Genomic DNA, 23,006 nt, shown 5'->3' with positions numbered 1-23,006 from the left:
CCAAAATCTCAAATTAGCCTGAAGGTCTGGTTAATCAGCTCCTACAGGACATCCAGGACCAGAGACAACTTACCCAGACCATTATTGGTGTTACAGCTTTTCTGCTGCCATCGTTAAGGACAGAACTGCAGTTGCCCAGGTTCATTCTGCACAATCTCTTTCTTCTCCAGTGCAGGATGGAGTCAGTCCTGCTTGTCTTTCCCTGTTTATCCACACTTCATTCCCTATCACCAAGCACTGGGACATTTCGTGGCAATACAGGGATGTGGTGGGTTGATCTTGGTTGGCTGTCAGGTACCCACCCAGCCACTCTATCACACCCCTCCTCAGCTGGACAGGGGAGAGAAAATACAACAAAAGACTCATGGGTCGAGATAAGGACCGGGAGGGATCACTCACCAATTACCGTCATGGGCAAAACAGACTTGACTTGGGAAAGTTAATTTAATTTATTGCCAATTGACAGCAGAGCAGGATAATGAGAAATAAGAACAATCTTAAAACACCTTCCTCCCACCTCTCCCTTCTTCCCAGGCACAACTCAACTCCCCATTTTCTCCACCCCCTCCCCCTGGCAGTGCAGAGACAGGGAATGGGGGTTGCGGTCAGTTCATCACACGTTGTCTCTGCTGCTCTGTCCCCCTCTCTCTTCCACTGCTCCAGCTGGATATCTGCTCCCCCGTGGACCTCCCTGGGCTGCAGGGGGACAGCCTGCCTCACCATGGTCTTCATCACCACGGGCTGCAGGGGAATCTCTGCTCCAGCACCTGGAGCATCTCCTCCCCCTCCTTCTTCATTGACCTGGGGGTCTGCAGGGCTGTTCCTCTCACATAGTCTCACTCCTCTTCCTCTTAGCTGCTGTTGGGCAGCTTTTTTCCGCCTTCTTAAATCTGTTATCCCAGAGGCACTACCACCGTCGCTGATGGGCTCGGCCTTGGCCAGCAGCGGGTTCGTCTTGGAGCCGGCTGGTGTCGTTTTCATCCAACATGGTGGAAGCTTCTGGCATCTTCTCACAGAATCCATCCCTGCACATACCACCACCACCCCCCGCTACCAAAACCTTGCCACATCTACCCAATACAGGGGTCTTTTCCTTAAGGTCTTGATTAACATTTCTATTATGTACCTTAATGAGCACATAGCTGGCTACGCCCTGTGGACGCATTCTACATCTTGCTTTTGCCACTCACTCAAAATTATTTCTTCCCTCCCAAACAGCAAGAGGTAACAAACCTCACAGAAGGAAGACCTGAGATATTAAGCAGGAGGACGTGCTCAATCAATAATGCTTCTATCTTTTCCTGATAAATTTTTTTGGCTTTGCACCATTGTTGGTGAGCAAACTGGATTTTTTTTCAGAGAGGCTCTGATAATTTGGTAGCATGGCAAAGCCCAGCAAACAGCTGAAATGGGGTTTAGCATTTATCAAATAAATACAGGGGGGTTTTGTTAGGATTGTTGTCTGTTTTCACCCTGATGTAATGTTTTAAAGCAAACTCATACAAACTTTGACAAGAAATGTTGGAGGACTAATCTGTAAGATGGACAATATGTGTGCATCATGATACAGAGTTTAACAAAAGGAACTTAAAGAGTGGAATTATTTTTGATTAAACCACAATAAGGTCCAAGCCTCCAATAAGTAACAGTTTGAATGGGTGCAGGTTGCAGATGTTGAATCCACATAATCCTTGTTTTAAAACACATCAAACAAATGGTGTTGGCTATTAAAGGACTCAAATGGCATCAAGGACCATTTATAACAGTAACAAAAGCTACATCCATATGGTTTTTTGAGGGTTTATGTTTCTTATTCCACCCACCAGCATAGACATCATACATTACATGTATAGAATAGGTTTATGTATAGAAGATACATATTATTCTCAAGATCTTCAGTTATCTCTGGAATTTCTGTTCCGTTATTGTTCAGTCTATAATCTCAATAAGACCCCCAATGTTTGGCCTGTGCCGCCTGAGTTAGAAGATTGCTCCCAATTTTCCAGTTAGGTCAACCAAAAAAATTAAGATATGATAGAGGGTCAGTGGAAGAAATTCATATCAAAACAACTGCTCACCATGTCATTATGACAACCTGCTGTAACAAATGTGCTTCTGTTTTAACTTATGACAATTAATTGCTAAAAGTAATTTAATCTGACAGTGGCAAGATGTTGAAAGACTCGTGAAGATATCATAAAAGCGACCTTTCTGCCCATGTGCAACCAAAAGCCATTTTTAACAAGGAGCCTCAAAAACAGTACAACTTCTTTTGTACTTTGTTAATTAGTTATTGATTTGAAACAATGCTCTGCCAAATATTGTCAGATTAGCTAGACAGCAGCAAGGTCACGGTGTGACAGTCTAGTCCTGATAATCTTATGGTATATAAGAATTCTTTTTTCTCTGAACCTTTTGTTCTGATATCCTGAGAATTACATTTCCTGGCTTTAGCATTTGTGCTAATTTAAAATACAGCCAAGCTGTCTGTTATGTAGTTGAGTGTTTTGAGTTGTTAAAAAATGACACTGCGTTAGAAGAAAATTTCCAGTGATCTAATGTCTAATGATCTTCGGCGGTGGCGATGCACTGCTGCTGCAATGCCAACACCCTTGCTAATCTGAGTGGAGAAGAGCCTGCTTTAATAAAATGGTCAGCGCGAGGGAGTCGCAGAGTTCAAGCCAGAGGTACAATGAGCAAGTCCTGAGGTTGTTTAGCAACTCATCAGGATTAAACATCATTTCCTAGCTTACATTATTGGGAAAAAAAATTAATGGAGGTGGGTCTGGACAGGAAAACTGAAAAGCAGAATTTAGGCTTGAATAGCTCAACATTCAACTTTTCAGATTATTGAAAAGCAAACCAACAGAAGACGCAAATCTGAATTTCAGATTATGTTTGTCATCTGTTTAGAGAATTATTTTGTAAGCTAATGGCAGTTACTTCACATACAATTAATTATAGTATACTACATATTAAGGCACTTCAGCAAATCTTTATAACTGTACATTAAATAAATAGTGTATCAGTTTACTTAAAGCACTGAGCACTTTGCTCTCTTTATTAGGAGAAATCAAATAGCTTTAAGCCTGTTAAATCTTTCTTTCACTTAAATAACTGCTCTTGAGTGTATGTAATAAATAGAGACAGAGATGTCAAGAAGAAAAATACAGGGCGAAGCCATTCTACTTAGTTTAACTCATGTAAGAGATATGAACTCTGTAACAGAGTCTTTACAGCTGAGCTTTGTTCTGAAACCATAGCTGTTAATGAAAATACTAAGTTGTTGTTTTACTTAAATGTGTTGAAGTTTGTTAGATTCATTGTTTCCTGTGGTGGGGAAATCTGCATTTTTCTTGGCCAAAATGCTATTTTTCTTGCAATAGCATGGTTAAAAAAAAAAAAAGTCTGTTTCTCATTACAACATACAAACAGATTGAAAGAACTGGAAAGTAAAATAGTCTTTAAGTACTTCAGGAAATGGAAAAATAACACTTCTGCATGACTTCCATTAGGAGTTTTTGAATGTTTCAGATGCATTCATTTCAAAATAAATTGGTTTTAGTGTTTAGAAAAATGCATGTAATCATTGAAACAGCTGGCATGATCTCTCTTCATGTCTTGCAGAGATAATTCTTTTTGTAAAAAAGTATTGTATTAATTTTTATTCACTTGCCCCCACAATTAAATCTATTAATTGCCAGAAACATGGCTGGTAGGGAAGACAACTGTGAAGATATAACCTGATGGTTTGTTTTAGAAACGCTCTTTTGTTCCCATAATTTGATGACACAAAATGGTCTTTGGTGATCTTCGCTACGTTAGGCAGAAATATGTTGTGGGCAGAATCTTGATCCCTCACATTAAGTAGTTTGGAAAGAAAAAAGTATGAGGAGACATAAAAAAGATAAATGTAAAACATAGGGGTATGTACCAGTAGTACTGTACTGAAATGCAACTGCCCCAGTCTTTGGTGATTTTTACCAATTAGATTCTCTTTGGCCACGCTGCTGCCAAATTAGAATATATAAGTCCATCCACAGAGATTGGTAGATACCATGAGAGGAGCATCATGGCATGGGGATTTTCTTATGAACTGCACAGGTATTGGTCTATAGTCATGGTACGACTGTATAGACAGGACTGGCCTGAGGAATTGTTATTATACCTCCGGTCTGACGAGTTTCCCCATGCAGGATTTCCAAGCCATTTGCCAGAAGATGCTGCTTCAAATTCAAGCTTCCTTCACCTGGAACCCTGTAAGTTATATGGAACGGGGAAAAAATATCAAAAAAGCAAAAATAAAAAAGTCTGTCAGAGAGCTAAAAGGGAAATTAGTTATTTTTTTCTAAAGTAAAACTTCCTTTGATTCATTTCCCTCCTTCCTCCTATTCTCTTCTCCTGCACCTCTTTCCTCTCGGTGAGTCAGCAATGTTCTTGTCCCCAGACTAAAAAAGACAAATGTCATATTTGTGTTTATTTACATTCTTGTCTTAATGATAAAATAATTATCTTAGGTGACTCCTACCATGTCTGTCAATTTGGAAAAAATATAAACAAAAAGGATACTGCAGATATTCAGGGGCAAGATCTGTTTTGAAGGAAGGCTTTTAACTATTTACTCCCCAGCTCAATAGGAAGCAACTGGCCACTAAACAAAAAAAAAAAAACAACCAGTCATTTAAAATACCAACCCTCAAGCTTTTGCTGGAGTCAATAATTAAGAGCTACTGAGAAACTGATTTTGTCTGAATTTTTTCTTCTTTTCGTTCTCCTTTCCTGCACTTTACCAGAAGACAGTTGGGTGGTGATGACAGGACATGCCAGACTCCAGCAGAAGTAATAACGGGAAAATCCAGACTGGAACAACAGCCTGACAAAGTTGTCTTACCCTGGCTGACAAGCAGATACTTTAACCAGGGAGATGATGCTATAATAATGTTTGAGACTTAATTAATTTAGCCTGAGATCTGGGGTTTACTTTGTAAACAGCAAACCACTTCCAGTTACAAAGTCCCTTGAATTTCCCAATACAAAGCTGAAGAAACAGGGAGGGCATTTGAACACAGCAGCCTCGCAGCTGAAAATATTCACCGTGCAAAAAGGCTGAGCCTTTGCGGTGTGAAGTCTTCGCGGATTGAACAACGTGGGTAACGTTTGCTGCTTTCTTGGTTTATTTTTGCACAGATCTGCAGCCAAACTCAACACGCTCAACTTTCAGTTCCAATGCAAATCTAAGAAATTTCACCTGTAATGCGAGCCTTTTAAAAAAAAACACTCACATATTCTTGCAACATCTGCGAGCTCCTGACACGGCAGCGCTCCGAAGGCCTCCTGCGAAGACCTGCGTTTGCCAAAATTAACATAGAGTATTAGGTCAGCGATGCATTAATGCAGCTGAGACCACTGGCACCTCTGTGAAGAATAGCTGTGGCGCTGATGACTTCACTCCGCGGTTTCAGGCCATTGTTTGCCTGTTGAAATATTATAAATGAGAGCTTTGAGGCAGGTCCTGTGGCCAAGAGGGTTTTGATTTCCAGAATCAGGTTGTTCCTCACCGAGCAGAGGTGGTTGAAGCACTTTGGAAACGGACGGAGAGGGTGGTTTGGGGTTTTTTTAATTCAGAAGTAGCTCTAGGTTGTTGGTCAGGAACTGTATTAGTTGAGGGCTTAGCTGGGAAAGCTCTTTTCTGGCTTGGAGTTGTTTCGTTTTTTCTCTTGTGTGCAATAAAGCTGGATATAAAGCGGAAAAGTAACTCCTGCTGCCCAGGGGGAGGTTAGGATCCGAGCTCCCTCTGTTCCCACATATATATATATAGCATAGCTCTGAATTTTATTTCCTGACCACCATCACCAGGGAAAGCCCAGCTTGCATCTGAAGTGGGAAAAGTGGGACAGGATCCGAAGTCGTCTTGGATGGTAATTGCGGTGGGAGCTGGGGAGAGCAGGGGCCCCAGGGAGGAGCCAAAACATGAAACATAAAAAACCTGGCTAGACATTGTCAGTCTTGCATTAGCTAAAACTTGTCATTTTAAACCTAATCTCAGCAGCTGTGCTGCAGCAAAGCACGGGTATCACCGTTTCCTCCCAAGCCAGCCCTTCATCCCCCTTTGCACTGATGGTGACAATTTAAATATTGCCTCAGTCAGCCAAATGCATTTTTGTTTTACATCTTTTATTTGGCTGTTAGATATGCTAGATATTGCATGTTTAATGTAATACTTATTCATTTAGCAGGTCTGTCAAGATTGCTTGCTTTCCTGATAAATTGTCAGGAGTTCTGGAGGTGGGACTACCCTCTTAACTTAATACAATATGTATTTAACTGCAATATGTAAGACTTCTGGTCTTCCTTTCTGCTGCTGACTCTATACACACAACATCTTTATTACTAGGGCTTCATAAGCAATATCAGGAACACTTCCACTACTGGCCCACTTCACAAATAAATAGGCACAAGAAATTACACAGAATCACCTCAAATAGATGTGGGGATAATACTGAGATCCGCAATATGAAAAATGCTACCTTAAGTCGCTTGGCCATATTGCTTTTCGAAGGCATGTGCTAAATAATAACCTTGGCTATGCTATTTATATCTGCAACTCCATGAATGACCAGACTTAGCTATTGTGATACCTGGTTTCTCTTTCTGAAAAGCAGCTGCTACCTACTGCCAGAGTATATATCTTGCCCCCATCTCAGAAAGTGCCCTTAAAAAGATAATACAGTCTTTTTATTTCCCTAATTATTCCTGCGAGATAAGTGGAAGAGGCTGGTGTTTTTACATCCAAAGGCTCTTGGTTTAATCCCTGCTAAGGTCATAACTAAGGAAAACCACAGTGCGACTGTTTCTGAATGCATATGAACACAGTTGCTGAATAAAATAATGTCATTCACCAATAATGCATTCACATTATTTTAGTGTTCAACCTTTGCAGATTGAATGCTCTGTGTTTTCACAGAGCTACACCAGACGTTGGTGACCATGAACCCGCTCTGGCACCTACACAGCTGATCCAATCCTGCCGGGTTTTGTTGTTTTACTGCAGCAAAGTATGCACATAAAATCCACGCAGAGCCCATAGAAGAAGGGAGGAAAGAAATGTGCCCTCCATTCAAACCTTCAAGGCCAAAGCATCAGTTGTCTATGATTTTATCTCTTCCCCTCTGTTTTTCTATCAGGTCATCCCTTTCTCACTCAACTCGGGACACAGCAACTACAATAATTCCCTTGACTCCCTGCTCAGTCTTCATTGTCCTTGCTTCCCAGCGCTCCTAGCAGGACCTGCTAAACTGAATTTCAGATGCATGTCGTCAGAGATAAGATTTATTACAAATTCGCCTCCACCGTCACTTTTGCTCCGCGTCTTCTTTCCCAGTCACAGCTGCTTTGCCGCTGAGATGATCTTGTTGGTGTTACCCTCATCTGCTCTCTTCTGCAGCCTCCTTTTGTCTTATTTCATACAGCTGGACTAACCCCAGTGTAGAAGGCAGTCCATCACCATCCTTCCTGAAAATCCCATTACTTAAGAGTTTTGCAAGAGCCAGCCCATCTTCCTTTATGTGTATCTCCATATATGTATAATACAGATGTTACCCATTTCAGTAAGTAAAGCAGAAATACAATTCCTACTGTTAGTAAAATGTCCTGCTGCCTCCTGGGATCAAGTCTTGGACTGGACTAGGAGACATTTCAGAAATACCTGTGCAAGCGTTTCCTCAACTCTGTGATTAAAACAGTAAAAACGATTTTCAGGTAGGTGGGATGCTACCTAATACACTAGAATTTCTCCATTAAAGATCAAATCTTGTTAAATGACCTGAGTTACATGAAATAGGCATGAAGTCTTGTCTTCAGGTGCTCATGCTGCAGAAAAACATTAATACAAGATGATCTTTTCTTCCACTTTTTTCCTGTTTTTGGTTTCTATCCTTCCCTTACTTTCCTCCTTTTCTCTGTTTGTAATACCATAGCTGCTGTTTTGGGGGAGAAAAAAAAAAATCGCATGCTGGCTGGTTTTTTTGCCTTCTGTTCCAGCTTTCTTGCCTTCAAAGCCTCTTAGACCTTGTCCCGCACTGAGGTTTTGGAGCTGCTCTGGTGATAATAAACCATCACATGGTTTCATTAAGTTCCACCGTAATGAAACAGTTTTTGTCTCCTGTAAGGCAAATATTTGCAAAAGGAGTGAGGAAAATGCAGCAGGTGATGAGCATCATTTAGTACTCGTAAGGGTGCTGTTGGGGGAGGAAAGAGAGGGCAGCTGCTGGAAAAGGGTGATGCCAGAACAGGAGGTGGTGCAGTAGAAGAGGCGAAAGAGACTTGATATCACCTTTTTTTTTTTTAATTTGAGGGTTGTGAAAGGAGGGAGAGCGTATAAAGAGGAGTGAAGTGTAAATGCAAGCCCAGAGTAGAAGGGGGTGCGGTGATGGGAGGGTGTGAGGAGGACACCAGAGCTGCCAGAGGCAAGACAGGGTATTTGCAGTGGTGGCAAACCCCAAGTGCCCATCACTGGGCTGTTGGGTACTTCAAAGGACTGAAGAGTTGTTTTTAACTCTGCTGGTATTAAAGCAAGTGGCAGAGTTCCTCCTGACTTACTGGGTACCTAATTAGGCCAGAGCTTCACAAATCCTGCCATGGTAGGAGTGTGGATTAAAATCTTCCCTGTTCATTTGTCTTCAACATTTGCCACTCATGCCTTCTGGTTTCTATATACACGTACATACATATACATACAAACATACATTAACTTAACTTTTGAAAGTATTGCTTTCTAGAAAGTTTCCAGTGAAATCCAATTAATTTTTACTTAATGGGTCCATTACCTAAGAGTGCTGCAAAATGTGATGCTGGCGTGAGTCAGGTTACAATAATCAAGAACTGCATACCAGCAGGGAACAAATTGTATCCCTTCGCTGTTCATTTCAGTCCTTCAAACATATGATTTTCTTTTAATAGAGCAGTTTTCTATACAGAAAAATAAATCTTTTTTTGTACAGAAGATACCAGTGTTAGCCAGTCACCACTGAAAACACTATTTCATCCTGGATTGTTTCAGTGACATACTGCTACTTCTAGGTTATATTTTTATGTTGTTACACTTAAGTTATATATTGATTTTAATTTAATGATTTTTGGGAAGGATTGGGGGAATTGCAAAAGTTTGCCTGCCCCACAGCTCACCGAGGCAATGGGACAAGCTGTGCACAACTGGAAAGGTCCTGCTGGTGGGGAAGGATCTAACATCTCCAGGGAAGGACTGGCGACAGGAGACCTAAGCCTTCTCCATCTCTGTCCTGGTTTCGGCTGGGGTAGAGTTAATTTTCTTTCTAGTAGCTGGTGTGGTGTTATGTCTTGGATTTAGTATGATAATAATGTTGATAATACTGATGTTTTCAGTTGTTGCTAAGTAGTGCTTAGTCTAAAGTCAAGGATTTTTCAGCTTCTGATGCCCAGCCAGCGCGAAGGCTGGAGGGGCACAAGAAGTTGGGAGGGGACACAGCCAGGACCCAAACTGGCCAACAACAGGGGTATTCCATACCGTGTGACGTCATGCCCAGTATAGAAACAGGGGGGAGTTGGCGGGGGAGGGGGTGCAGATCACTGCTTGGGAACTAACTGGGCATCGGTCAGCGAGTGGTGAGCAATTGCATGGTGCACCACTTGTTTTGTATATTCCAATCCGTTTATTAATATTGTCATTTTATTATTGTTACTATTATCATTATTAGTTCCTTCCTTTCTGTTCTATTAAACTGTTCTTATCTCAACCCACGAGTTTTACCTTTTTCCTTCCAATTCTCTCCCCCATCCCACTGGGTGGGGGGGAGTGAGCGAGCCACTGCGTGGTGCTTAGTTGCTGGCTGGGATTAAACCATGACAGTATGCAGTTCTGTTCTCCTGTATTTAACACATGTACCATACTTGTTTACAGTAGCTCATCGAGCTAGGAGGAGAAATTGTTTTGCTGTGATAAGCAGTAATTATAGAAGCCACCTTCAAGTAAATTGTTAAAAAGCTATTCAGTTGTATGGCATATTTCCCTATTTGTATGCATTTTACTTTTCACTCATCACAAAAAAATGTGATTCCAACTCCTTGATTTAAAAAGAACAAAGTAGAAGGAGAGAGCTGTCACTGGAGCTTAAAACTAATTTGATTTTGCAGATTTGATTTTAGGGGGTTTTGATAAATTAGAAGTTTAAGATGGGATCAGAGCTGCTCTGCCCCAGTAAAGTCTATCGTAGTTTAAGGCCTCCAGCTCCTGCTCCATCTATAACTTTCCAGCAACAGGTTACTTTGGAAAAAAAAAAAAAAGAAAAAAAAAGTAAAATTTGGCATTGAAACAGGAAATATGTGAACCTGTCACAGTAAGCAGTCTCAAAGGGCAAGCTGCTTTACAGGAGCTAATTAACCTTAGGAAATAATTACACAAATATGCAAATGTTGTTTAGATAATTCCATGTGTTATCAACTCAGGTAGTCCATCATAACTGCAGACCTTGCAATGTCTAGGTGTTAGAATCTGGCATAGTTGATAAGGCTTCGGTTGCTGCATCACTCCAGCTTGGTATTTAACAATTAATGACTGTGATATTACATTAGAAAATTCAACCTGTTTTTTGAATGCAACAGAACGTAACACTGTATTCACTGTGCGCACACTGCTTATCTGCGTATTCCTAATGGCTCCAGCCATTAAAATGTTATATACCTTTCAACTCTTACTGCTAGCAATATTGGAAAAAATGAGAGACCAAAATCTGTGGCCTCTTCCTCCACTTTTTCGCACAATGGATGGCCTGAGCATTTACCCACAACAATTTGGGCTTTTCAGGGCCTTAAAAACTGTTACGGAGAGAATTTTAAATCTGCAAGCCGGTTTTCTCAAAGCAAAACCTTTTTTGTGAAACGAGACGAGGAGCAGCGTTTCATTCAAATGTGTTTCTGTTAGCGTTGCGTAGACCCCAAAACAACGCGGTCGTGGGCTGCCATTCTTGGTGTACGGCCCCCCCAAAACCGAGCCCACCTGGTCTAGGCTGGAGCAGCCCAGGACGTCCCTAACCCATGCCAGGACTTAAGTCGAGGCTGAGCAGATCAGCGACCAGCAACCTCTTCCCTACCACAAGCTGCTGCTTCAAGCAGCTGTAGGAGAGGTTCTGGCCCTGGGATATTAAAAGGCTTCATATATATGAGAGACATGAATTTATTAATCATTGTCATATTATTTTCATAGACTGTACTATTAAACTATTTCATTAAACTTTGGATATTAAAATGAAAAGCTCCGTATTAACCATTTATGATCATTTTTTGAGCAATAGCTATTTTAGTTTAAAAAGTGAGGCATTTTTTATAGATAGTTGAGAGAGAGTGTTTAAAAAATACTGGGGTGAAAAAAAAGCGCCTTTTGTTACTAGAAAAAGGAATTGGTCCTTAAACCAGTATTTGTGAACACTCGGTCTCTTCCACATGAAATAAAATTTCATTCTGTTTGCAAATGCTTGATGATCATTTCTCATTCAAAAGCAATAAGTCCATGTGGCAAGAGCATCTTTTTGATTAGCCCCATGCGCCTGTCATTAACTGAATCAGAACCTAATATCTTGCTACTTATGTTCTATATTACTTTTATGGATGCCCCTTTTATAGCAGGTTCCAGAAGTGTGTGCCTCCTCTAGCATTCAGGAAAAGGAATAAATATAACATCAGCAATTTAAAATTCCTCGGCAATACTTGTGTTAAATGATTTTAACCACCTTTATCTCCAAGGCAATCTTCAGTGGGATTTGCTGCATGCAAGTATGACAGGTGTTCAATATCTGATAGTCTCTGTAGCATTGGTAGTCACCGATGGTAAATGAGGTATATTTGCTCTATTTTTATCGGTGAAAAGAACTAAAATACAATAGTTATTAGGAAAAAAGACACGTATGTCTTTTCATTTATTAGTGAATTAAAGGGTAAATCTTACTGATAGTGTTCTGTTAAAAATGAAGGCAGGTGGGATTTCACATGATGGGAGCACGGGCGAAGGTTGTACCTTCTGCACCGAGAGCATCTGCTCCGTTCCCCACCCGAGCACCACGGAGCTGGGGTGCAGCAGTCCACTCAGGAGGTACCTGCTCTGCAGCGATCCAGTAATTGCCTGGTTTTGGGTTATTTTGCATTGGTTAAGCATCACACAGAGGCCTTTTCATGTAACATCATTCTTGACTTATTTTATTTCTAATTGTGGGGTGGGGGGAAGGTTTTCAGAGGGATGCTCTGATTTGATTTCCACACCTCCAAAGAATCAGAACACTTATTTAGACGTAGAATTACCTGTTACAGATGACCAACTTTCAGCAGCTGGAAATTTAAGTTCAGCTTTCCCAGCACCTTTCCATCTCAGCGTGTTTCAGAAATAACATTGCGTTCAGCTTCAGCTGCCTTCTGAGGTACATAGCGTGATTTCCCCATTCCTTTCTCTACAGTCATATAGATAATTATGTAAAGCATGACCAAGAGGCACCCACTTAATCAAGTAATTTTAAAAGGTGGCATATAAGTGCATTCTGTTTAGCTGCAATGAAAAGAAGGAAAGAAACAGCTGCCTGAAACTGACACCTTTTGTACCAAAACTGCAGCATCCAGCCTCATAATTTCACCCAGGCCAGGCGGAGGAGGTTAATCCTGATGGACCCAGGGCAATTTGAAATCCTAAAACTGGCCGTACTCTGCAGTTGGCGGTGCCCGCTCCCGCAGCCAGATGTTTCTTGTACGGACACGGCAACGGTTTATTCTCTGTCCGAGTTGTTTAAAATATGGGCTTGTTATGAGGGGAAAAAATAAGCAGATGCTCTGAAGAGAGAGCTTTTCTTCTAAACATACATGACTCCTCCAAACTCCTTCTCACACCTACGTGCTTTTCTTACCCTGTATAGGGTTTAGCAGAGTATGTACAGCAACACAGTTTATCCTGACATTATATGGCATTTTTTTCACCAGTAACAAACAAAACTGTAGTTACAGCCTATATCTAGCTCGTTCTAGCTCATTTCTTTTTGCTTTTATAAAATCCTGTTGAGTCTTCATACTGGACTGTGAAGCTGTGCAGTTAATGATTCGGTTGACTAGACCGCTGGTTATGCTTTAATTGGTGGAAGCTTTTTCGAGCTGAGTTTCTGAATCCTTCAGAAGCTTCATGCTGCTGTCTTATTCTTGTGGCAACCCTAAAATTGTGTGCTTTTCCCATCAGCATGTAGAATAATAAATGCAAAATGCCAGAAAATGCAATATTAACCAGAAACAACCTCTTCTTTTTGTCAGAATGTTAAAGCAGGGTTATGTACCTGTACAAAAATTGCTGTTAAGAAAATTAATGCTAACATTATTATTTAAATAAAAAAGTCTGCATATTTAACTAAAATAAATCTTTTAGATAAACTAGTCATTTAAAAACTCTCCTAGTGTTTTAATGTGCCTTTTCCATACGTATCATAATTAGAGTACATCAGTTTTCCATAGGAAACTCCAGTTCAAGTTGTCGTTCAGCTTTATCTTAATAACTGGTCTGTCAATCATATTTTCTTTATGAAATTTCTTTTGAAAACCTTCCCTCTTTCCTCACAAAGGGAGGAGTCTTTACCTCCTTTACCTATCTCTACAATCAAATTTCAAAACAGGGTTGAAAGAAAATAAGCCCTTTCTCACGCTGAGGTGGTTTACAATAGTCGATACATAATTAGTTAAAACTATGTTCTGTCATAGTCAATCAAGAACAGAATCTGTCCAGGATTAAGGAGAATACCTCAGAGCACTTCAGTGCTTTTTGGCGAATTTGATAAATATGTTTTAATCGCTGCTACCTTGGAGAAAAAAAATTTAAAAGCACATAATTGTTTTAAAAGCTTTAGGTCCAGATCCATAAAGATTTGTAGCCATCTCCCTCTTATTTAGGAAACCGGGCATGAGAATAGAAGTAAAAGCCTAAATCCACCACGTTATTTAGTTGTCTGTCTTCCCATTGATTTTAGACACTCATAAGAGCTTAAATTCCCAAAACGGAGTTGCAGCGTGGGACTAAGACCTAAATCACTTCAGTGTTCTTGGTAAAGTTACAGTAATTCACACTGTGTAATTAGCATCTTCTGATTGCCAGTGGCTTTTGCTGGTTTGTGCTTTATTTTCCCCAAGGAAATAACGCTTTTGTGGTCTGCATCTGAGTCACCTAGGGGTATGAAGTTGTTGGTGGAGCAGAGCAAAGGGGAAAGGGATGCAAATTTTAGGCAAGGACGTGACCTTGACTGATCAGCTCTTTCTGGCACAAAAGAGTCTGGAAAGCACCAGCAGTGTTGTGCTAGAGGTGTGAAATCCTGGTGGGGCAGGGGAGCTAGCAGACCATCTTACTCTTGTCACCTGAGACTAGACAGATTTGTGGTTATGACATGGACAACCTGAGAAATAAGTGAATTACAGAGAGGTGCAGGGCTTTCCGAGAGCCTCTAAGGTAGAGGTGGGAGTGCACAACCCCGACGTTTGAGGAGAGCGCGCTAAAATCAGTGTAAATCACTCCGGTGCCTTCAGTGACCCTTACATTGACTGGCATTCACAAATTCTTGTTCAATACTAAGAAAAAGCACTCCCCTCACTACTAGAGACTCCGAAGTAACGGCTAATGTATAAGCAGTCAAGAGGTGTTTTATCTGTGCTGTATCTCATAGTCTGCAGTTGTAAAAAGTGGCATTTAAAAGAGTAGTTGCAAATACCACAGTTTTAATGTTTGGCAGATTTCCATTGGCCCATAATATGAAAAAATTGTAAAGACTGAAATTATATTTATATTGTTCCTACTTGTTTTTATTTGTTTTATCAGACTAAGGCTTAACTACTTTAAACAAACCATCAGTGAACAAACATTTGACAAAGAGTTGTCAAAAGAAAGAAAATCAGAGCAGTGGCTCATAATTTCTCTGAATGCCTCTGTTTAGCTGAATTGCCATCATGGTATTTAGACAAAATTTTGCAGATGCGTAATTTTTGTTGTATTTATTAAAATAAGCCATAATAAAGCAACAGTTTTACTGCCTTTAAATAGCAATCTTAAATTTCTTTTATTTAGACAAATTAATCTGTTCTTTTTTTTGACACTAGGGTATATTCATTTGAGGTTTGTTTTAACAAAACATTTTAACATATAGGAACACGTTGCTTTTTAGACAGAATTGCCAGTTTTTAAAAGGTAATTGTCGCAAACGTAATTTCTTTCTGCAGGATAATGGATCTCCTGAAGAACATGCAATTTATGTTTGGGACCATTTTATTTCCCAGTCTGCTGCAGAGAACGTGTTTTTTGTTGCTCACAGTTATGGTGGACTTGCCTTTGTAGAGTTGGTAAGTGTGACTTCTCCATTGCCTTCTTTCCTGAAGTCTTTCACAGATTTTCTCAGTTCTTTGTGATCACCTTCTTGAAAGCAGCCATTTAGGAACAACTTGGAACCAATGGTCAGATACAGATCTGTGAGGATTTCTTTGCAACTGGAAGGTCACTGCATTTTTCTCTGGTTTTGAGTTAGATGATAAGGTGCCAAGCGTGCACAAACCTGAAAGACCGTGGGAAGACAAAACGCATTGAATCGTCCTTGTCCAGGCTATGTACTGAAAGGCAGCACTCAGTGAGTTTCTGCTCTGGGGCACAAAGACTGGAGGTGAAGACTGAGAACACGTAAGAACGGTTTTAAAGCAAAGTCACATTAACAAATGCACCATTTTGTATATAGATTGGAGCTGAACATGAGGGGAAATTTGGAGGTTTTACCCAATTTTGCAGTTTTTCCACAAAGGTCTGCAGAAGTTGCTGGGAAGACTTTTTTGCCGTTTATTAGGCTCTGGATAAACCCTGCGGTGATGTGAGGTGGGGAGGACTCTGCTCACTGTAAAGCTGCTCTGCCTCTGATGCTGGGACTGCTGAACATCCAGTTGGTCAGTCTTTCACCCTTTAAAGGCAAATTTGTTGACCCCATCTGGTATATGAAGTTGCCTGTTGAACCCGTATACTGTTCTTTGAGCGTAGCTATAGCCTCCTCACTTAATTGTGAAGTGCTGGTGTGGTGTAATCACGACTTGTTTTATTGAAGAAAACTAAAAAAGTCGTGTTTATTGTGGAAACATAAATTGCAGAACATTGCAACTGGTTTTATAGACACAGGAATAAGCAGCCGTGTATATACATCTTTTGTCTATAAGACATTATTTTAGTCTCACTGAAAGTTAGTAAAAGTGGTTCCTGCCTGAAGGTAAGATGAATGCCCTAGTTAAGACAAAGCATGCATGAGTGTTTTGTTTTCAATCTTGCGCTGCTCTAAGTAGCAAGAGTAATCCAGAGCAGGACCACTTGTATTATTTTAAGAACTTAAGATTTTTGTTAACCCTTTTCGTTTGTAGAAATTAAGGCCATTTTCATTTTCCCTGTGCTTCCAGAAGCATATTTTTAAAATATGTATGACGTGTACACTGGGACTTGAGAACAGTTCAGCTGATCATTTTCCACGGGTATTTTGTTACCAGGTCGATAAATAGTCTCAAACCTAAATTTTTAGGAGACCAAATTAGTGAAGATGAATAATTCCTTCTATAACCACAACTCTGGGCAAAGAAGCGGGTTGCATCACATATGCCTGTTGCTCCTGGGATGCAATGGAGGTTAGGGAGCATCTCTTCTCTCTTGGCTTTCTGGTGCTGTGATTTTCAGCTGCCCTGTGTTTCAGCCCAGGTTATTCTGGTGTGCCTCATGTTTCCAAAGTGAAGTGTTAGCAAAATTTCTGTAGGCATTGTAAAGCCACGTTGTTTGGGTCGCCGGACACCTACAGATGCATAGGCTTATCACAGGGCGGGAATAAAAACTGACTGGAGACCTTTCTTGGTGTTTCCTAAACAAAGTGCTTATTCGAAGGAGGCTTGGCAAGTTTTTCCATCACATTTCAGTCAATGGCTTGAGGTGGCATGGGTAACAGATGACCAACGTGTCATTCCCATTTTGCCTGTTTCTCTTGTCACACTGGTGGATATTTCTTCACTTTTGTTCAACTTTAATATGAAGCACACAGATGTTTCAGAACAAGACTTGACTTCTGACCTTGGGGCTTCCAGGGTCAGGGTGCTCAGGGCCTGTGAAATTATCGCAAGCTGAGCTAAAGTTTTTATCCATCGCAGGAAGCAACCAGTAAGTAAGAAGTTAAAAAGGAGCTTTGTCAGAGAGACAAGATGGTCTCAGTAAGGGTCAGCTTCTGTAGTCTGCTGTCTCTGCAGGAGATGCATGCCTGAGAGGAAGAATATAATATATAACCATTGGCACATCACATATCTGTCATGCAAAACTAGACCTGAGAAGTATATTTCATGTAGCCCGATTGTTTCTTAAAAAATCAAAGGATATTAACACCTGGTTTTGGTAGAGGTGGCTTGATATCTGAGCTCCACTGAAAGCAGTTTAATTAAATAATGCATAAACTGAAGCAGATATCATTGAAATAAACCCTGAACTACTTTATCACAATATTAATTTATAAGATTTTATTTTGTTATGATCTTCTTTCTCTTCAATTTTATATCCATATGGCACTTAGTAATTGCAAAGAGCTCAAAAAAGAAGAAATGGAGCAGCTGATGGGCAATTACTTTCTTATGACAAATACATTTTTGATCACTTTCTTTCCTGCTTTGCGTGGGGGAGATGATGAGGGTGATAGAGCAGCTACACCATATAGCAACCGTACCACCCCTACACTTGCTGTGCAAGAACTTGGGGTCAACAGATTCATAAAATTGTAGGTTACAGTAGTTATGGGGACCTGTTGCACAGCTGCTCCTTCTGCATCCGCGCCTCTTAGAGGAGAGCAGTGTGAAGCATATGGCTTTAATTTGGAGTGAAGGTTTCTGCCTGGGCCCTCTGCATTTTACTGTGCCTGCAGGGAAAAAGAAAACAAGCAAAGAAGTCCAAAAACATATGCGCTTTCAATGAGTATCTTTTAAATTCTCTTTGCAAGTTCAGTGCTTGCCGAGGTCTGTCCTGATCGTTTGCCGTCGCCTCAGTCACAGAGACCCCCAGCTCATCACTTCGTCACGGTGCAAGGCTCTCGATGAAAACCTGACGCTCCGGCGTTAAAGCAGAGAAACCCAACGAAACCTGGTATTAGGCAAAGACTCGTTGGCGGTCGTTCATACCGTGGGGTGGGAATTGCCGCTGCGTTCAGCCTGGCAGGGGCAGGACACGTCCCCCTGTCTGCAGCTGCTAAAGGAGCTGGCGGAGGAGAAGCGTCTCTGCTCTGCCTCGTCCCTTTGCTCTGCAGGTTTCCAAAGTCCCGTGCTGGGACGTGGGCGTGCTGTTTTGGTGGGAAACTCAAAGCGAAAAGAGGGCAAACGTGACCATCGCATGTGAGGTGATTGGTATAAAAGGAGGAGCGTTTTTGTTTACAAACCCTTGGTGGCCAAACCTGGTCTTCATTCCAAATTTCATCTGACCATAAAAATCAGGCTATGGTTTGGAAGCCCTTCATTAAACAAACCAGTAAAACTTGGCTGCAATTTTCAAATACATGCCACAGCACCTAGCAGTTTTATTGGTCTTTGCAGCTTTTTAATCTACATTTTTGCGTGTCTGTGATTGCGAGATGTTAAGAAAAACAGGGTGAGTCTGTAATATCATGCCTGAATGCACAGAAACTGTTACCCGGTTATTGCAACGTAGGCACACAATTTCTGTACCTTGCTGGGTCATAGATTACTAGGGGAGTAATTGAAAGTGATTGAACATGTGTGGGAAGTAAAGTTCCACCAATAAATGTAATTAGTTGTATTGTTTATAGCTTGAATTACAAATGCTAATCATAAACCATATGCTAAAATGTATCTTAATATTTAGTAATTAAAACTTTGTGTAACTGTGGTTTGAAATTAAATGTGTGTCTAATAATATCTACATGTAAATTACTTTTTGAATACACAGCACTAAAAATAGTTGTTGGGTCACTGTGTTCTGCTAATTACTGATTTTGAAAAACTCAGGCCATGATTCATGAACGCATCTCAGCTTCTTACTTCTGTTATCCCTTACACAGTGTAGTCAGGGATTTATTTTCAGAAGCAGCTTGCTGTAGTTGATGGTAAATTGTGGAACTTTCCCAACTCCTAGCTTATAATAATTTTATGAAATTTAACAGAAAGTGAGAATTTCAAGTTGATGGAGTCAATTTTATATTTAGTTTACAGAAAATAAGTTTCTGGTACAACGCCTCCTTTGAGTTTTTCTGCCAAATTTTGTGGGTTTACAATTATTTTGCTTTAAAAAGAATGTTTTCCCTTGTCATTGCCTGCATGAAAGACCCGCACAGGAGAAAAGACATGTTGTGCCCCCATGCCCGCCTGAGTGCTGTGGCCATCCCCTGCAGATCTACTCACAGTATCAGGGCCTGGCTGCATGTAGAAGGGACAGAAAAGGTGGTCCTAGGATGCTGGGTGACATGTAAAAGTAGCCACGTCCATCATTGTAAAAAACACATGACAACTACTCATTTTGGAATCACAAGAAGAATTGTTAAATCTAAGCTTTCAAAATTGGCAATTAGGTATTCAGTATCCTGAGATTTAAAAAAAAAAAAAAAGACTTTGTGGAAGATTTCTCCTGTTTGCCTCCTATATTCCTGAGACTTTAGGCTTTGCATTTTCAAGGGTTTCCTCGGCACCTTATGAACCAGAAGTGTAGCTTTTTTGTTTTAATTTTAGTTAAATAATATATTTAAGAAAAAAAAACCACCAAATATCATGGGAATCATGACAAAATTGTGAGAATCAGTGGTGGTATCTCCAGCTTACAGCATTCATACTGCTGTAAAAATACAAAGCGCACGGGGGAATGTGATATGATTAAATTAGGAGAAAGAAAGTAGGTTCATTGTCTTTGAGCAGATAAGAAACTATTCATTATGGTCTTTGCTGGCTAAAATGTTGGATGTATATATTGACAGTTTGCCCAAAGGTGTAGATAAAAGTGTGTGTGTATGTGTGAGTATGTATTTTTAGGCAGTTTTGTTAAAATGAGAGCCCTTAAAACACACCGTTCAAATTACTGTATCCACTACACCATCCTATTTCCATCAAAATCAGCCAATTTTGTCCATTTGAAATAATTTTAGGTCCATCATTTTGAGATACGCTCTGCAATAAGCTGCCACTTCATTTTGTTGTATTGTGCTGAGTGCGGCGAGGACCTGACCCTGGCTAGAGCTGATAGGTGCCATAATAATAACGATGATAAACGGACACCTGCTGAGCTACCTGGGAGTCTCTGAGGCTGCATCAGTATTCTGGCACAGGCAAAATGCAATTTAAGAGCCTTAATGACTGGGCTGTGAACCTGTCATTAGCTTTTCATTAATTTAATTTCCTGAAATTTCAGATTGAATGGTTTGTTATATTTGGCTTTTTATTTATATATACTTATATAAATATATCTATCTACTTGTTTTTTATATTTAGTTTGGTTCAAGAATTGATGAGCATAAAGCAGGTACTGTGGATATGCAGCTCTTAATTCCCCTGGCTGATGTATTAAAATACATCTACTGATGTGTGGCAGAAATAACACAATATCTGTGGTGGTTGTAGGAAGCATGAGAGAGAGCTGGAAGTAGAGACCTGAGAAGCCAAACACCTCGGTGACCAGGGTCCATATTGTGAGGAAACAAAGCAAAATATCACTGTGCTTCAAGGCTTTGTGAGCATTAAACTAGAGAAAGAAAGAGGACATTCTTTAAATATTGGTAGTTGGGAGAGCAGTTTGGGATGCTGTCTTGTAGGTTCATGGGGATTGGGTTATATGTGCAGTCTTCGGACAAATCACCTCGCCCAACTCTGCCTGTTTTAGGTCTCAGCTTTCTTCTGTGTTGTACACTTACATTTGCACCTTTGAGTCAGGTCTGGCGTAGGTAGGGACACTCAGAAAAATAAGTCTAAAAATGAAAATGGGATCTTAATTCCATTTGGTTATTTATTTCAGCTATACTTTGTTGTGCTTCTTGGAAAAATGCTTATTCGTCTGAAAAAGGTCAAACAAGGAATGAAGGTAGACAAGAGGAGCTAATGGAGAAACAGCAGTGGGTTGTGTAAAAAGAGTCGGACAGGACTAGGGTCACTAGTCTTGGGGCAAATTTCTTTTAGTATTTCTGTTACTGACATGGGCACAGAAAGTAAGTGTGTGCTAATGAAATTGGCTCTTGGCATGAAGCAGTGAAGTCACCATTGGTATTCAGAAGTAAAATTTCTGCAGTGAGAGAAATTAAAGGAAATAATACAAACTTCAGGACACTTAGGCATTGACTGGCTAGTCATCTGCATTTGTGTATGAAGAGTGATCTCATCAACCGGGAACAGCAGGGATGGGAAAGCCCAGGGATGGGCGGCCTCATTGCCGATGGCTGTGAGTGAATGACCCAATAATGCAACAAAAGACCCAAATGTGATCCTGAGATTTGTTTGTTCTTTCTGTCCCAGGAAGGGAAATACTAATGCCAGCCAGCATGCCAGTGAGATTAATCTGGTATAATCTGAGACATTTGGGAAGATTAACTCAGTCCAGAAGAGATATGAGGAAGAGTTGTCAGTAGACTCAGAGCAATGGAGAGCCTATTTTACTAGAAAAAAGGAAGGATACGTGCATGTGCCATGATGTGGTGCCACATGGAGTTGTCCTACCTACCATGAGCACCAGAATCGGTATAGCCCTGGAAACAGTACACACACCCTCTAGGTTTATCAGTCTTAATAAGAGCTGTGTAATCTGCTAATGCTCTTGCATTAACTTTGGTAGCCATTGAAGAAAAAGAAGGTTCGGCGTCTATTCTGTATTTGCTACAGAAGCAGAGTTTAAAAGCATGGCTTGTTCAGCCTGACGAAGGGAAGCTTAGAGGGATTGGTAGCACTCTGCAAATACATCAGGAGAGTAAACAACGAGGAGGGAGAGACGTGTAAGCCAAAGAACAATGTTGGCAGAGGAACAAATGGATTAAAACTGGCCATGAATAAATTTAGGGTGGAATTAGGTTTCTCACCATTGGATGAGAAAGCCCTGTTTGGGAACAGGGTGACTGGGGCAAAGCTGCTAACCAGCGTGACCCACACATGGCAAGAGTTGTGTGAGTTATTGGCTGGGACCATCAGTCCTTGGTATGACCCAGGACTCCATGATCCTGTGAAAGCCAGTGTGTGCAGGTGCCTGTTTTCAGCCGCAAACAATTGGACCCTGTTTGGATTAATTTTTCTGGAGTTGGCACCTCTCTGACTCCAGGCTCACTCTGTGGCTTGAGCACTAGAAGCGCTGAGTTTGAACCAAAACCAGGTCAACATCCAAACACCAATGTTTGCAAACAACTTTTTTCCCTCTTCACTTGTTTTTGGAAGTAGCGGGCTCATTTTTGCTAATGCTTTCTGAAGTGCGAAAGCTTCAGCTTGCCGTAGAAAGCAACGGGGATCGCAGATCCCAGGGTGAGGGGTTGCAGCAGTAAGGAAATTAAATGATGGATTGAGAAAAAAATACTGAAGTATCTTAATATGTGTCACTGGCTGCTGTACTGGAGCAACTTCTTGATCACATTTGGCCTTTACTGATAACCTACATTAAAAAAGTGTGTAGGTATATATACACACACATGCGTATATTGCCCATTTTAACACAGAGCAGATAAACATTTTAGGCCACTCTCAGCCTAAATAAATAAGCTGACAAGTGTACACTGGCATCATTATTTCACTTGCTACCGTTTCTTGTTGTTATCCATTTGCATTGTGGTAGCAATCGCATCGTAGTGCCTTGTCCTGAAGAGCTTGCAGTCTGGAAGGATCATCTAACGGGAGGAGACAGAGGAATGATGAACGATTACCAAGCAGTTCAGAGCACCATAGCTGCATGTCCTTTTTCATTTTTTGGTGGTTTAGTTTAAATGCTGTGTAGGCATCCCCTTCCCCAGTTCATC

General features: G+C 40.7%; 1 protein-coding gene across 12 annotated transcripts in view; it reads left to right on the top strand.

The window, feature by feature from the left end:
- ARB2A (ARB2 cotranscriptional regulator A) overlaps window positions 1-23,006 on the top strand; it is a 272,845-nt gene that overhangs the window by 144,124 nt on the left and 105,715 nt on the right. For 11 of the 12 annotated variants that reach the window (XM_069777136.1, XM_069777131.1, XM_069777134.1 and 8 more), the window contains exon 8: window positions 15,256-15,375. The exons of the other annotated variant lie outside the window; for it this stretch is intronic. In XM_069777136.1, coding sequence (XP_069633237.1) covers window positions 15,256-15,375 — 120 coding nt within the window. The remainder of the gene's footprint in view (window positions 1-15,255; window positions 15,376-23,006) is intronic. 12 annotated transcript variants of the gene reach the window in all.

The sequence above is a fragment of the Haliaeetus albicilla genome, chromosome Z, assembly GCF_947461875.1.
Source record: "Haliaeetus albicilla chromosome Z, bHalAlb1.1, whole genome shotgun sequence".
In the NCBI taxonomy this organism is placed as follows: domain Eukaryota; kingdom Metazoa; phylum Chordata; class Aves; order Accipitriformes; family Accipitridae; genus Haliaeetus; species Haliaeetus albicilla.
Note: the sequence above shows the minus strand (reverse complement) of the source record. Positions and strands in the feature narration are given on the sequence as shown.